Source organism: Lactuca saligna, chromosome 5 (assembly GCF_052625555.1).
Source record: "Lactuca saligna cultivar CGN05327 chromosome 5, ASM5262555v1, whole genome shotgun sequence".
Taxonomy (NCBI): Eukaryota; Viridiplantae; Streptophyta; class Magnoliopsida; order Asterales; family Asteraceae; genus Lactuca; species Lactuca saligna.
In genome coordinates, this window is record NC_136421.1 from 258,417,500 (window position 1) to 258,430,520 (window position 13,021).

Consider the following 13,021-nt stretch of genomic DNA (forward strand, 5'->3'; position numbering starts at 1 on the left):
TTTAGATTATTTTAATGATGTAAGACAATATCGTGTGTAACTTAATAAACAATTTAGTTAAGAATGCATATATAGTTACATTTTATTATCGTTTGAAGAGTTTTGCCACTCGTTCTTATTTATTATTTGGCCCACCATAAAACAAAATTCTGGCTACGTACTGTATGTATTGATATTATCGATAACGCTTTTGTAAGTTTACAATAGATATACTTTGATAAGTTTTAAAAATTCAACAAATTTAACGAATCGGATATCCAGTATGAGAACCGCTACCCGTCGGTTCCGGTTCCAATATTTTAGGAACCCCGGTTTTAGTTCCCATTCAAGATAATTCGGACAGGTACCCACCTACGTTCATCCCTAGCAGTAATGGTGTTATTTGGTTGATTTAATCAAATTTCAGTTTATTTAGTTTTTTAATAATTTAATATTAACAGTAACCAAACTAAATAGAATTCAATTTAATCGGTTTCATACTACTAAGTTTTAATGTTATTGTTAATCTAGGAGTTAATTAAATTGCATGTTTTGTTCTTTTTTATTAATACAATGTGATTAAATAAATATATTGAAAAAAAACAATTAAAAATAAATAAATGAAAAAAAAAAAGAAAAAAAAAACCCAAAAAAAATGCTGTCTTGAAAAGTTAAAGATATTATAACAAATTATCCATTTCTTCAATTTGGTGTTATCAAATCATTTTGACATGATATATATTTTGGATGTGATAAACCCTTTAACTAGTCTGACCAAATGAGTTAATGTATTATAAATACTACAAATTAAACGGAAACTAAAATGTATTGTTTTAGAACGAATGTTTTTCATTCACAAATTACTACTTATATTTTATAACATTTTAAGGGGTACTAAAAATATATCTCATAATGTTTTAAAAGATGCATATATATTCTGTCCATTCGTCAGATTTATGTTGGACCACTTCTCCTTTTTTAAGTTGTAAATGTTATTGGATTCGTGGTTGAACCCAAAAAATATAAATAAAAAGAAAATAAAACACAAAATTATCTATAAAAATAAAATTTAGAAATATTTATGTGATTCTTCATTTGGGTTATTCGGTTAATCTAAATAAACGGAAAGTTAACCTAATTCTAACCTAATGAGATTATCTGTGTTCGACTATTCGGTCCCAAACCGAATGACCCCAACCCGTACAACCTTCTGTTTAGGTTTGCAAGGATTATATTAACACTTTTAGAAAGTACAAGGGTTGAAAATACAATTTTCTTTAAAAAAATATTCCTCTCCTTTTTTCCCGTTCGCCCCTTCTCCCCTTCGCCCCTTCGGTACCTATTTAAGATTCCACCTGTTCGAAACTTCATCTTCCCGTTTCCCCATCGCTAATCAGCTCTCTATATACCTGTCAATTGACGTTCTTCGGTGGATTCCGTTGTCCTTAATGACCTCTCAGATGTTCTAATCTTGACTAATATTTCTCAAAATTTGAGGTATATTCTTTGACTACCTTTTGTTAATTTCTAATTTTCTATTGCTCTCTTTCTAATTTCATCTATGGGAAAAGTTCAATAGACGATGATATAAGAAATGCTGCTTTCGCAGTTACTTGATTCTTGATTTTGCATCGTTTTACAGATTAAGGATTTCATATGCTTTTGTTATATTGTTTCTATAATTATGTTGTCATTTGAAGTCGATTTCTAGAAGTTAGTTGCTGCTCTAATCGTTAATGGGATCGAGATATATTTGAACTTAAGTAAATATCATCTGGGGTAGTGGAACTTAGATTTTGCATTGGAATGGGGAAAAAATCAGTTCGATGTATCTTTTATAGATTTATCTTTCATGTACCCAAGATTCTATGTCTTGAATCCATCTTGTTCAAAGTTTTCATGTGACTTTTGATTCTTGCTCTTCTTGATGTTAAAAAATCTTTTCTTTCAGTTTCAGGTGAATGATAGAGTACACTTCCTTGTACACAAATGGATAGGAGAGATACATCTGGATTCGTGAGTGGTGGATGTAGCTTGGTGGAAAGTTCCCATGTTCTGTTTATTTTGATCTATAGATGCTTATAGTTGTAAATAGTAATTGATTCTCTTACTACTTACCCAAACTCCCTTTAGAAAAATGGTTTACAATAACCTGAAGATCGATCTCAATGCAGCCTTTGTTTGTAACGATGACTTAAGTAAGAATTATGATTATGGTGATACCACCTTACGTTTGGCTTCGAGAAGTAACATTAGTTTTATAAACTCTAGAGAACAACATACAAAGAGTGCACCCAAACATGGCTCCACATTGGTCCTCGGATTAGGGCCTACACCAACTACTTACTCCAATGATTTTTGTTCTTCTGGAATCAACCGAAACAAAAAACAAGCCGATGAAGATTCAGTTCTTCAACTTTCTCTTTCTTATAATTCTGGTGCTTCAAAGAGTCATCTGAATCGATTTTCTAATCATTACAGTGGATCTTTCGAAGCTAATAATGGTTTCGGAATTTCTGTTTTTGACGAGGGTGCCACATCAGCAAAAAAGTCAGGTGGCTATATTCCATCGCTTCTTCTAGCTCCAAGAAAAAGTAGTACTACAAGCAAAACCTTACTCCAAAGATGTGAGCTTTCTGAACATGGAGAAAAATCCGATCATGGGTGTCCTTCCGAATCATCGGTTGTCTCAGGCTACTCAACAGGAACAACATCAGGTCAAACAGAATCTCTCATACCGCGTGGCGGCCGGAGGCGGTGCCGCCACCCAACAGGGTGCAGCAACGCCGCTAGGGGGAAGTGGGAGTTCTGCATCAAACATGGTGGCGGAAAGAGGTGTGTGGTGGAAGGTTGTTCCCGGAGCGCCGAATTACAACCAGGGTTGTGCATCTCTCACGGCGGCGGCAGGCGGTGTTGGTTCCACGGTTGCACCAAGGGAGCTCAGGGGAGCACTAATTACTGCAAAGCTCATGGCGGCGGGAAGCGGTGTGTGTTTTCCGGTTGCACCACCGGTGCTGAAGGTAGTACTCAACTTTGTAAATCCCATGGCGGAGGAAAAAGATGTTTGTATGAAGGCGGTGGGATTTGCCCTAAAAGCGTGCACGGAGGAACCAATTTCTGTGTGATGCACGGCGGTGGAAAGCGGTGCGTGGTGGCGGGGTGCACCAAGAGCGCGCGTGGCCGGACCCATTGTTGTGTGACACATGGCGGCGGGAAGCGGTGCAAATTTGAAAATTGCACCAAGTGCGCCCAAGGTAGCACGGATTTCTGTAAAGGCCATGGCGGCGGGAGGCGGTGCGGGTGGGTAGGAGGAGGAGGAGAGGGGAAGTGTGAGAAGTTTGCTAGAGGGAAAGGTGGTTTATGTATGGCACATGGAACCATGGTTCAAGAAAGTGAGGGAGGTATTAGGCCACGACTCTTTCATGGTGTGGTGGCCCAGTCTGCATCTGACAATAATAACTCATTATCGGGTGTCAGTGTTGTATCTAGTTCTGTCGGTTGGTTAGAAAGGCCTGCGAAAAGACGACAACTCATTCCGCCTCAAGTGCTAGTTCCTTCGTCTATGAGGACATGGGCGTTTTCGTCATTTACTCCAAACCATAAGGAAGGTGTTGTGGTTCCAGAGGGGCGAGTCCATGGTGGCAGTTTGTTGTCGTTGCTTGGGGGGAGCTTGAAGGACGCTGTTACAGATGGGATCTGATTGAACAACTTTTTTTTTTTTTTTTTTGTATAAAGTTTCCCACATCGGAATAAGAAGAAGCCGTTAAACGGGTTATAAGTTTGTTTTTACTGTTTAGTTATGCTATTTGTGGTTTCGGGTTCAAAAAAGTTCCCGTAGAGATGCAAATCCGGAATCGGGTTATGCTTTCAGCAGCAGCAATTGAATCGCTTATTATTTGTTACTTGTAATTGTTTTGGTTTACAAAATAAAAATCTGTATAAAAATAATTTTTTTTTCTATAAAAAGAGAAAATATAAGTTGTAATATATTTTTTCGGTTGAATCTCGGACTGTAGGTGAGAAAATATAAGTTGTAATATATTTTGTTCGCTTATTATTTGTTACTTGTAATTGTTTTATTTATTTATTTATTTATTCATTTTTGTTCTATATTTATAGTTTTACTTATTATTTGCTACTTGTAATTGTTTTGGTTCACAACATAAAAATCTGTATATATATATATATATATATATATATATATATATATATATATATATATATATATATATATATATATATATATATATATATATATATATATATATATATATATATATATATATATATATATATATATATATATATAAAGAGAAGATATAAATTGTAATATATTTTGTTTGGTTGAATCTCTGACTGTAGGAGAGTCGAGTCAATATGCCGCCATGACCGCTTATTTGGTAATCAACAAATTCAATTTCTACTCAACTCAATACTTATGTATATATACATGTGAAGGTTACAAATGTACTACTCTAATAGCTCAGGTAGTCAGGTTCTACTTGATTTTAAATATATATATATATATATATATATATATATATATATATATATATATATATATATATATATATATATATATATATATATATATATATATATATATATATATATATATATATATATATATATATATATATATATATATATATATATATATAAACTTGAAACCTTATTTTAATAGCATGAGTTCGATTTGATGTTAGGTTTCAAGTAGTATAAGAGTCAACTTGGCTAGGTTATTGTAACATACACGTTTGGAAATCGTGTTTTATAATGAATAAAATTGTGAAATACTATGTGAAATTGAGTGTTGAGTTCTAACAAATGGTTTTTACTAGAAATGAAGTAAAACTATGTTTAGAATCACTCAGAAAATATTGGAAGTCTTATAAGATTCCAATTAAAAGCCAAATAATGAAATTTAGCGAAAATATAAAATTTTAAATAAGTAAAATTTTATTATTTGATGTCGTAGAAAATCTCGTTAGAAACTTGTAGGCGAAAACCTCGTCGAAATCCGAGTTATAATGAAGAAGTTATGACCAACCGAAGATCCGCTACAAAACCGGCACGGCGCCGAATGACGTAAAAAGTGAGTTTTTGATAAACTACTTTTTAGCCTTAGTAATCTAAATGAAAGTCGTATTATTCGTTAAACCGAGAAATTCGATAAAAAGAACGCCACAATCTGACTTCGTATGAGGAAGTTATGATTTTTCGAAGTTTCAACTTAGCAATAGATAGCTAAAAACTCGAATTTTAGATCGAGCGATATTTGACCGATACATCCTAAACGAGAATCGAAGGTCAATGCTCGATAAGTCTGTCATCGTATTCACTGACGATATTCTAATCTATTCCAAGTCTGAAGCCGATCATGCCATTCATATTCGTGAAATCTTAGAACTTCTTCGAAAGGAGAAACTTTATGCTAAATTCTCGAAATGTGAATTTTGGCTTCGTCAAACTCAATTTCTCGGCCATATTATTTCTAGTGACGATGTATCCGTAGATCGTATCAAAATCGAAGCCATTCAAAATTGTGAAGTACCCCGTATAATGCTTCCGAAATTCGAAGTTTCTTAGGTCTCGTGGGATATTACCGGAGATTCATTTAAGACTTTTCTCATATAGCCGTACCTCTCACAAGTCTTACATGGAAGGAAGTGAAGTTTGAATGGGGTGAAGCTCAAGAAAAAGCTTTCTCAACTCTAAAAAATCTTTTGACTCATGCTCCCATCTTATCACTCCCAGAAGGTGATGATGATTTCTCCGTGTATAGCGATGTTTCAAGATTGGGACTCGGTTGTGTGTTGATGCAGCGTGGTAAAGTGATAGCCTATGCTTCAAGACAACTGAAAGATTATGAAAAGAATTATCCCACCCATGATCTTGAACTCGCTGCAGTAGTATTTGTCCTAAAACTTTGGAGACATTACCTTTTTGGTACGAAATGCCAACTGTTTACCGACCATAAGAGTCTCAAGTATATATTCAGTCAGCAAACTCTGAATATGAGACAACAACGAGCCATGGAGCTGATCAAGGACTATGATTGCGAAATCCTGTACCATCCTGGAAAGGCTAATGTGGTTGCAGATGCACCTAGCAGGAAAATTTATCGTAATAGTATGTGTTATACTATTACTCACACTATGGTGAAGTTCACTATTCTTGATGAACTAGAGAAGTGGCAAGTTGAGGCCTTAAAGCCAGAAAATGTGAAGAATGAAGGAATGGTACATTATGCTGATATTTTACTTGATGATCCACGAGGATTAAAAGTATTTAAGAATCGGCTATAGATTCCAAAGATTGGTGGATTAAGACAGAAGATTTTAGATGAAACTCATAAGTCTAAGCTATCAATACATTTTGGTACAAGTAAAATGTACTACGATGTAAAAGCGGATTATTGTTGACCTGGATTAAAGAGAGACATTGGAAGATATGTACATGAATGCTTAGTATGCTTACAAGTCAAAACAGAGCACCAAAAGCCTTATGGAACCCCAGAAAGTCTTAGTGGTCCTGTATGGAAGTGGGGAGAGCTGTCCATGGATTTTATTACCAAATTGACGAAGACTGCTAGATAGCATGATAGCATTTGGGTAATCGTCGACCGCCTGACTAAGAGTGCACATTTTCTCTCCATGCGTGAAACGGCTCCAATGGAGAAATATGCACAAGTATACTTGGATGAAATTGTTGCAAGACATGGTGTGCCACTAAAGATCATTTCCGATTGCGATACTCGCTTCACTTCTCACTTTTGGGTGAATATGCAATGCGAATTGGGATCTCGAGTTGCTCTCAGCACCACTTATCATCCCCAGACAGATGGTCAGACGGAGAGAACAATCCAAACTGTAGAAGATATGCTTCGTGCATGTGTATTGGAGTTCGGTGGTAACTGGGATAAATACTAACCGCTTGTTGAATTTTCGTATAATAACAGTTACCATACTTCAATCAAAATGCCATCATATGAAGCATTTTATGGTCGCAAATGTCGTACGCCGTTATGTTGGCGTGATGTAGGACAGAAGATCCTTGGAGGCCCTTAAATGATTCAAGACACCACCAACAAGATTCAAATCGTACGAGAAAGAATGAAAGCAACCCAGGATCAATATAAGTCCTATATGGAAAAGAGAAGACGACCTATGGAATTCCAAGTGGGTGATTTCGTGATGCTGAAAGTATCCCCATGGAAAGGCCTTATGTGATTTGGGAAGAAAGGAAAGTTGAGTCCTAGATTTGTTGGTCCTTTCAAAATCATCTAGAGAATTGGAAAGCAAGCATACCGCTTAGAATTGCCTGAAGATTTGGCAGGTATTCATGATGTGTTTCATGTAAGTTATCTGCGCAAATGCTTGAGCATCTACGATGAGACAGTTCCATTATCCGAGGTGAAATTGGATAATAAGTTAAGATATGTTGAAGAGCCTGAAGAAATCGTGAATGAAAGAACAACTAAGCTACGCAATAAAGAAGTAGAATTGGTGCTTGTCAAGTGGAAACACCATCGAGGCCCAAACTATACATGGGAGAATAAGAATGAGATAAAAGCAAAATATCCCCATTTATTTTAATCGATGTAATTTCGGGGATGAAATCCTCAAAAGCAGGAGGTATTTGTAACATACACGCTTTGAAATCGTGTTTTGTAATGAATAAAATTGTGAAATACTATGTGAAATTGAGTGTTGAGTTCTAACAAATGGTTTTTACTAGAAATGAAGTTAAACTATGTTTAGAATCACTCAGAAAATATTGGAAGTCTTATGAGATTCCAATTAAAAGCCAAATAGTGAAATTTAGTGAAAATATAAAATTTTAAATAAGTAAAATTTTGTTATTTGATGTTGTAGAAAATCTCGTTAGAAACTTGTAGGCGAAAACCTCGTTGAAATCCGAGTTATAACAAAGAAGTTATGACCAACCAAAAATCCGCGACAAAACCGGCACGACACCGAATGACGTAAAAAGTGAGTTTTTGATAAACTACTTTTTAGCCTTAGTAATCTAAATGAAAGTCATATTATTCGTTATAGAAGGCCGCTAGGCAGTGGGAGATTGATTTGGAGCTCTAGACGAGGGAGTAGAGGCAAGCCCTCATACAGTTGCAGCCTACAACAAAGCAGTTCAAGGTCACTGATCTGAGATCTGGAAGTCAGAGGGGTCGTACTTGTGGCAAGTGCGACAAGGTTCATGATGTTTCTTGTCGATCATTTGCTGGATGCCACAAATGTGGTAAGGAAGGACACTTTTCGAGGGATTTTCGCTAGCCGGCCCTAGTATCGAACACCAAAATTTGCTACCATTTTGATCAGGTTGGCCATGTGAAGGCCAACTGTCCATTGATCGCCGCCAAGCCGACGCAGAACCCAACGCCAACCACTCTGAGGATCACCGATGGGCGCCAGGGTAGGTTAGAGCCCCCAAGGGCTCAAGGTTGTGCTTTTCAGCTCACTTTTGAGGAGGCCAGGGCAGCACTATACATCGCTACTAGTATGTTTCTGTTTATATTTTTTCGATTTATTTATGGTATGGCTATGTTTATGATTCTTTTAGGCACCTTTCTAGTGAACTCTTTGACTGCTCTTGTGCTTTTTGACTCGGATGCGAGTCGATATTTTGTATCCCAGACATTCTATAAGGGGTTTGATATTCCTATTGGAGAGTTAGAGTGTCCGTTGTGGGTTTCTATCACCAACGAACACGGGGTTCCGCATCCAGGGTTAATCAGGTTGTATTTTGTAGATTTTTGGGGTACCTTATCTAATCAATTTGATTTCGATCCCCATGGAGAATGTGCGTGTGATTGTTGGGATGGATTGGCTGAGTAGGTTTGGTGCTGTGATAGAATGTGAGGGTCAATGGGTGGTTGTTCGAAACCCAAGTGGGGGAGAACTGGTTATCTATGGTGAGGGTACCAGGAATGGGTAAGATTTTTTCTCTGATGCCAATGCTCAACACTATATTCAACATGGTTGTACGAGTTAGCTTGCATATGTGATTGATACTCGGGTAGGGGACCAGACCTCAGTTTCGAATGTGCCGGTCGTTTGAGAATTTGCTAATGTGTTTCTAGAGGAGTTACCCGGTGTGCCTCCTAAGAGCCAAGTTGAGTTCAGGATCAATTTGGTTCCAGGTGCGACTCCAATTGCCAAGTCACCGTACTGACTGGCACCGCACGAGATGTAGGAGTTGTCCTCTCAGCTTTAAGAGCTGTTAGTGAAGCAGTTCATTAGATCGAGCAGTTCGCTGTGGGGATCACCGATATTGTTTGTCAAGAAGAAGGATGGTTCACACTGGATGTGCATTGATTATTAGGAGTTGAACAAGTTTATAGTGAAGAACCATTATCCTTTTCCGCGGACTGACGACCCCGTCCAGGGTTCTTCTTGGTTCTCCAAGATCGATTTGAGGTTAAGGTATCATCAGGTGAGGGTTAGAGAGGAGGACGTGGAGAAGACCATGTTTTGAAATTGTTATGGTCATTACGAGTTGCCATTTGGGCTCACCAATGCGCTTGTGTTATTTATGGATTTGATGAATTGGGTGTGAAGGCTGATGCTTGATTGATCAGTGATCGTGTCACCGATGATATCTTGGTGTATTCCAAGACCAGGGAGCAGCACGAGGAGCATCTTCGAGAGCTTTTTGGGGTCTTGAGGCTAGAACGACTATATGCCAAGTTCTCGAAGTGAGAGTCTTGGTTACAAGCGGTCCGGTTCTTGAGGCACCTCGTTAATCAAAATGGGATTTTGGTCGACCCAGCCAAAATCGAAGGGGTTATGCAGTGGCAGGTCCCAAAGTCGCCTTTGGAGATTAGGAGTTTCTTGGGATTAGTAGAGTAATATCAGAGATTTATTTAGGACCTCTTCAAGATTACAGTACCCATCACTCATCTGACGAGGAAGGGCATGGATTGTCATTGGGGATCTAAGCAGCAGGTTGCATTTGAGATGTTGAGACAAAAGTTAAGTGAGGCACCAGTGTTGAACCTTCCCATAGGTGTTGAGGACTTTATCGTATGTTGTGATGCATCCATATCGGGTTTATAAGCGATACTTATGCAACGTGGGAGGCTTATCACTTATGCATCTTTACAACTGAAGCCGCATGAGGTTCGCTATCCAACTTATGATCTAGAGTTGGGAGCAATGGTGTTTGCTCTCAAGATTTGGTGACATTATTTGTATGGGGTCCGATGTACTATCTACACAGATCACAAGAGTTTGATATATCTCATGGATCAGCCAAATCTGAATATGAGACATCATAGGTGGTTTGACGTGGTCAAGGATTATGACTGTGAGATTTTGTATCACCTTGAGAAAGCGACTGTAGTCAGTGACACTGCGAGACACAATATGGTTAGTTCCTCTATTGAGAGTCTATGTATGAGAATATCGATTAATTCTATGTTTCTTGATCTGATTAGGGAGGCTCGAGACAAGGGGGGGGGTCAAGAATTAGAATTGGAAGCAGGAGAGACTCACGGGTGAGGTTGACATGTTCACCACTGATAGTCGGGGATTATTGACCCAACATGGATAGGTCTGGGTTTCGAACTTTAATAGGGTTAGGCAAACTGGGATGGAGGAGGTGTACAAGTCCAGGTTCTCGATACACCCTAGATCCACCAAGATATATTGGGATTTGAGGCTTAGTTATTGGTGGCCGTGTATGAAGATAGATATATGTTGGTATGTCGAGAGGTGCTTGACTTGTTGGATGGTCAAGGCTGAACATCAGAGGTCGCATGACAAGATACATCCATTGGAGGTTCCCATTTCAAAATAGGAATATATCACTATGGATTTCATCATTAATTTGCCTTAGATGGCTAAAGGCTTTGACATGATTTGGGTTATTGTGGACTGTCTAACCAAGAGCATCCTGTTTCTATCCATTCGAGAGAGTTCTTTTGCAGAGAAATTGGTTGATCTGTATGTGCGCAAGATTGTTGCTTAACATAGTATTTCAGTCTCCATTGTATCAGATTGAGATGTTCGGTTCACATCTCATTTTTGGTAGAAGTTCCATGAGGAACTGGGTACGAGGTTACATCTTAGCACTGCTTATCATCTGTAGACTGATGGTCAGAGTGAGCGGACCATTCAGAAAATTGAGGGTATGTTCCGAGCTTGTGTCATAGACTTCAGTGGGAGCTAGGAATCTTACCATCCCTTAGTTGAGTTTTCTTACAACAATAACTATCACTCTAGTATCGATGTACCACTTTTTGAGCTTCTTTATAGGAGGAAGTGTCGTACCCCACTTTGTTGGGGAGAGATTATTCATAGAGTATTAGGAAGGTTTGAGGTACTTCTTCAAACGTCAGAGCTAATGACAAGAGATGTATGCATGAATTACGTGATGCTCTTCCACCGGTAGTTTACAACTATGTTCGTGGATGCACAACAGCCAAGGTTCTAAATAACGTAAAGCGTGAGTTGGCGACAATGTCAAGCCTTAAGCATTTCCGAGCATTGGCGAGCCACATCGTTTGTAATGCGTAACTTAAGGTGGCAATTTTGTATATAATTAATATTTTTATATATATTTTCGATTATTACCCTATCTTATACCACATATACGAGTTAAGGCGGCATTTTGGTAAAGCTTGGCGATAGGCACATGCCTTGGAGCCATGGTGTGCTATGGCGTAGCCATGGCGAGCTTTTTAGAACCTTGACAACAGCTAAAGAAATTTAGGATACTTTGAAAGACAAGTATCAAGGGAGTGAGAAGATAAAGAATAACTCTGTTAAGCAATGTCTTCTTGAGTTAGGAGAATTTAGACAAAAAGAATATGAAATATTGAATTGTACTATGACCGTCTTAATGAATTAATCTTCAAATGCAGTCGATATGGAGTCAATAATTCAACTTTTGAATTCAACTTGACCTTTCTGATGGGACTTCGCAAATAGTGGCGAAATATCAGTCTTATGAATAAGACTCAACAAAGCTTTGACAACTACTCTCTTGGTGATCTCTACAATGTTCTGAAAGCTCATGAAAGTGTGTTAAATGAAATAGCTGAAGAATCAAAAATGAGCATGGGAGGTCCTCTCGCTTTAGTGTGGAAGGTGTCTGGGAAAGAAATTTAGATTGAGTCTGCTGAGAATGAAGGTTCTGATAATGAAGGATTCATCAAGAACTCGAATGACGAAGTGGTGCCATTTTATTCGAATAATAAAGTGAAGAAGTTTTACATTGAATCCCTCAAGGTTCGAAAACATGGCAGAATTTACCCAACTTCAACATTGAGCTGAAAATTCTAAGAAATGAGATTATTTTTCAAACAGACCCCTGCAGTTAATGCGACTTAACACTTTATGCCCAGTTTCACATTTGGGACAGAGTTTGAAATTTTAGGTTGTTATGGGCGCACAGGGTCACTGTAGAATTTCGAAATTGACAATTTCTACCCAAAATTGTGAAATTTTGTCAAAGACGGCCCGTGAACGAATTCGAAAATTAAGATTTTATGGATTTTAAGGATTTTTGCATAACGTTTATGTCATGTGTTATAGAGGAGTTTTGGATAGAAAAATTCCAAATTAAGCGCTTTCTCATCCCTTTTTGGTTTTAAAATCATTTTTTGATTATAAAAAGTAGGAGATAATTAAATATGGGCCGTAATTCGAAAGTTGATTTTTTCATATTACCCAAACTTGAAGACCAAAATGACCTTGAGCAACGAAGTTTATGAAATAATTCGATCGGATATTCGGAAGTGATTTGGGTTTTCCCGGTTTGTGATGGGTTTGGTTTTATTGAAGATTTTTGGGGTGTGCTTTTGTGCTCAAATTTAGGTAAGCTTGAGGAGGTTTGAATACTCCTAATTACCTTTTGATACTCGGTTTGTACGGTCTCACATCCTAGATGCCGTATTGGAAAGTCATTAAAGAATTGAAGATTTGAAGTTCATTTATACATGTGTCACACTTGAGGCTTGGTTCGTGGCGTTACTCGAATTTTGGAAGAATTGAAGCGGGTCATCAATTCCTAATTTTGA

The 13,021-nt window shown here is 37.7% G+C and overlaps 1 protein-coding gene across 1 annotated transcript; it reads left to right on the forward strand.

The window, feature by feature from the left end:
- Positions 1 to 1,350: 1,350 nt before the first annotated feature.
- Positions 1,351 to 3,982, forward strand: LOC145047520 (uncharacterized). The gene is made up of 2 exons (XM_078995817.1): positions 1,351 to 1,476; positions 1,931 to 3,982. Exon 2 carries the CDS (start codon positions 2,117 to 2,119, stop codon positions 3,677 to 3,679), a length of 1,563 nt encoding a protein of 520 aa, XP_078851943.1. The 5' UTR covers positions 1,351 to 1,476; positions 1,931 to 2,116; the 3' UTR covers positions 3,680 to 3,982.
- Positions 3,983 to 13,021: the final 9,039 nt, after the last annotated feature.

Excerpts from the sequence above, each read along its gene's own strand:
- LOC145047520 (XM_078995817.1), top strand. The coding sequence starts at position 2,117 with ATGGTTTACAATAACCTGAAGATCGATCTCAATGCAGCCTTTGTTTGT.